The sequence below is a fragment of the Anopheles darlingi genome, chromosome 3 (assembly GCF_943734745.1).
Source record: "Anopheles darlingi chromosome 3, idAnoDarlMG_H_01, whole genome shotgun sequence".
In the NCBI taxonomy this organism is placed as follows: domain Eukaryota; kingdom Metazoa; phylum Arthropoda; class Insecta; order Diptera; family Culicidae; genus Anopheles; species Anopheles darlingi.
In genome coordinates this window covers 47,460,438-47,464,541 of record NC_064875.1, presented here as the reverse complement: position 1 = coordinate 47,464,541, position 4,104 = coordinate 47,460,438, and the positions used below count along the sequence as shown (strand labels likewise).

General features: G+C 49.0%; 1 protein-coding gene across 1 annotated transcript in view; it reads left to right on the top strand.

Moving 5' to 3' along the window:
• Nucleotides 1-2,882, top strand: part of LOC125955557 (sodium-coupled monocarboxylate transporter 1) — a 48,248-nt gene extending 45,366 nt beyond the window's left edge. Inside the window, exons 11-12 of the mRNA XM_049686690.1 lie at nucleotides 780-1,063; nucleotides 2,195-2,882. Coding sequence (XP_049542647.1) covers nucleotides 780-1,063; nucleotides 2,195-2,882 — 972 coding nt within the window. The remainder of the gene's footprint in view (nucleotides 1-779; nucleotides 1,064-2,194) is intronic.
• The last annotated feature ends 1,222 nt before the right edge of the window (nucleotides 2,883-4,104 follow it).

Below are 4,104 nucleotides of genomic sequence, written 5' to 3'. Positions count from 1 at the left end.
ATAAAAAACTGCACTTCATTCGGCGCTTAAACACAACATTGCACCCCGGCTGTGGTGTGTCCTTTTTTGTTGTTGTTGCGATACACTTTTTTAAATTTATTCCCGTTATCTTTTATTTTAATTCTCCCTCCCCGGTACCACCACCACTAACACCCACCGGGAGGGCATAGAATAGCGTATGTTCAATTAAATTCATTCCGATCGCAATCGGTTAAATTAATTCATCTCCGTCAATCCGTCCGCCGGGCTCACGCACACACTCAAACACACACACGCACACCACAGATATTTTTTGTGTGCACATCGCGCGTGCATGGCAAATTGATGTCCGATAAATTAACTTCCAACTTCATTCACCTGGAATGGAATCAATTTGTCAGCGTGCACCGGGCTCGTTGCCCGGATTTATATCGGCTTTAACTGTGTGGTTTAGTGTGGTACAGGACACCCGAATGCCCGAAGCATTCGGTGCATAATGCATCGGCAGCCAAACAGAAAAATAAGAATCGCAAATTGATTAATGTTCATGAGGTATTAATGGGAGAGCGAAGATAATAATCATTTCATGGCTCTGGCCCGGTGATTGGCAATGAATATTCTCTCCATCCCTCTCTTTCTCTTTATGCTCTCTCTATGCTCTTTAGACTAGCTTAAGGGGCTTTTGCGTTTGCATACCGTGGCAGCCGGTAGTGTGACTTCCGGAATGCGATTGTCTCTTTTGTACAGCGGAGCAGTAGTAGATTTATGGCTTTTACTCTTGGCTTACTTCCATTTCCCAGGGTGCCCTGTACGGTGGAGTAACGGCACTGCTACTGGTCATCGTCGTCGGTGTGCTGGCACAGCTTAACAACGAAGATCCGGCCCCGCTACCATCGTCAGTGGCCGGCTGCAATGCGACCATCTTGGGAGATGCAGGAAACCATCCCGGACTGATGTATGAAGTGCATCCGGCGGATGGCTCCTCCCTGGCTTTGGCGCTTTCGTTAGAGAACGATGCGTCAGGTACGGCGGCCGACCTGCGGCAGCTTTGGAATTCCGAGGCTCACGATGGCAGCTTCTATAGGTAAGGTTTATCGGAAAATCCGTTGAATCCGTTGATCTACTCTATTCATAATACATTGCACGTTGCACATAATGAAGTCTTTCGATTGGAACGATCGATTATATGTTGTTGGGGTTTGACCTTGATGCTGGCTGTCACCTTTCGACACATGTTACTGTGATTTTCATTGCAATGAAGTCCTCCATTAACTATCGATGGCGCATTTTTTTCTTCATTGAAGTACATTACGGAATTTACAAAGTATGCTTTGACAAAGTGTGATCAAAGCGTTTGCTTATGACACTCTCCAGTTGTTGGTTATTTTTTTTTTCTATCTACGCTGTAACTAGCGGCAGAAGGAATTTAATAACATATTCCTAAAATATCTTTCGCTTGCGAGGGAAAATCAAACGACGAAGCGCTGCAATGCCGATGGTCAAGTGTAATTACGCTGGCACGCAAGGCACGTTTCGCTTAAATAAGCAATCAGCCGGGGAAGCTTCCAATACTTTCCAAACAAACTAGTCCCCGCCAGCTCGCCTCCCGCCGCGCCTAGTTTCGCAAATACTTTGCATAGCTTTTGGGCCAAAAACTCGAACGAGCAGACAACGCGAAAGTCAAGGCTACGACTATCCGTTACCGGTTTGGAAAGTCCAAGGCGTACTCAAGGTGTTGAAGTGCTGCTGCTGCTGCTGCTCCTTCTCACTGTCTCTCACCTCCCTTGGTAAAGAGCCACGTGCCAGGAGTGCCCGATTCCGGTTTCCACGGGTTTTTCCAAGCAGGAAAGAGGAGCGGCAGCGAAAGTTAATTGAGAGCAAACACGAACCGGAATACACCGTCCCCTCCACCGCGTGAGTGGAGCGAGGTGTAAAAGGTCAGTGTAATGGCAGCTTTTAAAGTTTCATCCGCTTCCGGATGGCCGGAAAAAGGGCACCGGAGTGAGCTGGTGGAGAAGTGAGCGGTACGAAACTACAGCCAAAGCGGAAGTGCCGATATCGTCTCATCTTTCGGCGCCTGGCCACGGCGGATACCACGCCCCGTGCGGCCGGGCAGATGACTTCATCTGCACTTCATCTCCCATCCACAAACATCGTCTTATCGTGGCTTTTGTTTGCTTTTTAACACAATGTTTTTTTTTGTTTTCATCCACAGACATACCCGCGATGCAGAGGAGCAATCGACGGATTCCTCCGACGAATCCTGGTTCTCATCGGTGCTCCGGATCAGCTACATGTGGTACAGCTGCCTCGGCGCACTGCTTACCATGCTGTTTGGCATCATCATTTCGCTCATCTTCGGCGAAGAACCGCTGCCTACCGGTTGCTGCTGCTTCGGCTTCGGTCGCCGTCAACCTGAATCTCCCCTGCCATCCGGCAATGGCAGGATCTCGACCGTCAGCGGAGGTGTGGTGGCATCGGCGGGTGCGAACGATGCAAATGGAACCGAGAAGAGACCGAGTGGCAAGCTGAATGTCGGTTCGATGGCACCGCTGGCGCTGATGATGCGAACTTCGGTAAAGTTTAGCCCATCGGCGGCCACCACCACGACCGACGATTCCCCGGCTAGGCCGTACCGGACCGAGTCGCGGGAAAGCTTCGCGAACGCGGCCAGCCTTAGCTCGAGCGTCGCCAGCATCCTTTCCATCGACCAGCAAACGGTTTCGTCCGAGCTCGGCTCGTACACGGAACCGGAGCAGGAGAATCGGCCCGGCCCGGGGGCGGTGGACCCGTGGAAGGACTGCTCGGGGGCACCGGCGCACCGGCCGCCCACCGGAAATGGCAACCAATTGGGCACGATGCTGGCCCGGTCGGTGGCGGCGAAGGAAAGCGAAAGATTTTAATTATGAGTTTCTGAAAGTTTTCCTCGATTTCCGTCGTCTACGTCCACGTCCACGTCCACGGCCTCGCTACCGATGGGGGAGGGGGGCATTGATGGATTCACAAAGGTGCAGTCCCTTCCCCAACAGCAATCGATTTGTAAATGAACGGGAAAATAATTTGCAGCTATCATCATTCTCGCTGGCAGCTCTCTCTCGGATCAAGGGAAAGGTGAAAGAAAGGAAGAGAATGGGGACAGCCGAGGGGAACAGTTTTATGATTTCCATCCCGATAGCAGGTTGATGCCTCGAGAGTGGTGTGTCATCCTTTCACGGCCGTGTAATTGAGATTTCTTAACGAGAGAGATGCTGCTTAATTGCTGCACGAAGCATCAGGAAGAGCGGGCTGATGAGCTCAGCAGTTGATCAGAAGAAGAAGAAGAAGAAGAAGGAGAAGAAGCAGTCACTATAGAGTGTATGAATCTGAGTCATTCCGTGCTGGAATGGGAACTATAGAGAGTGAACTAACGGAGCCCCGTCCCGGTGTGTCACCGGGTAGGTAGAGGTAGATTTCAGTATTCTGTTGAATAGATGTATAGCTGCTACTCTAGTAATAGTACGTTTGAAAATAGAGACGAACGATAAGCGCGACCGGATATTTGTTTTCTGATTGTCCACGTAGGTAGTCGGCACCACGCAGGTAGTCGGTCGGTTGGTGCATGATGGAGCACTGTGTGCGGTGCCGGAGTTTTAATCTTGCTTGGGTGGTTTGATGATGGTAATCGAAAGGAAGAGAAGAAAAGAAAAAAACGAAACGAAAGCTTGATTGATAGAGGATTCTGGAAATCCATTAGCCCCGGTATGTTATGATAATATCCGGAGCAAAAAAGGGGTTTTGCAGTCATTCCGGCGGCGAGTTGTTGGCAGATGTGCGGCAGATTTCCGAAAACTAATTTTTCATCGACATTCACCGATCAGCCGTTTCGTTTCGACAGTTACATCCAGCGAGAGTGACAAAATAATTATCGGGTTTATATTGGATTTGGAAATGGAAAGAATATTAGTAGAACTCTGGTGACAGCTGTTAAGCTCTTGGCAGTTTTCTTAAGGGGGGGCTTCGGTATTTTATTTTAATTCTTCGCATTTACATTTTACAATTTTTTATGATTGCTTATCCTTTCAAGAGTATTGTGTAAAACTTTGGGATCAATCGAAGCAAAACTGACAAAGATATGGATTTTTGAAA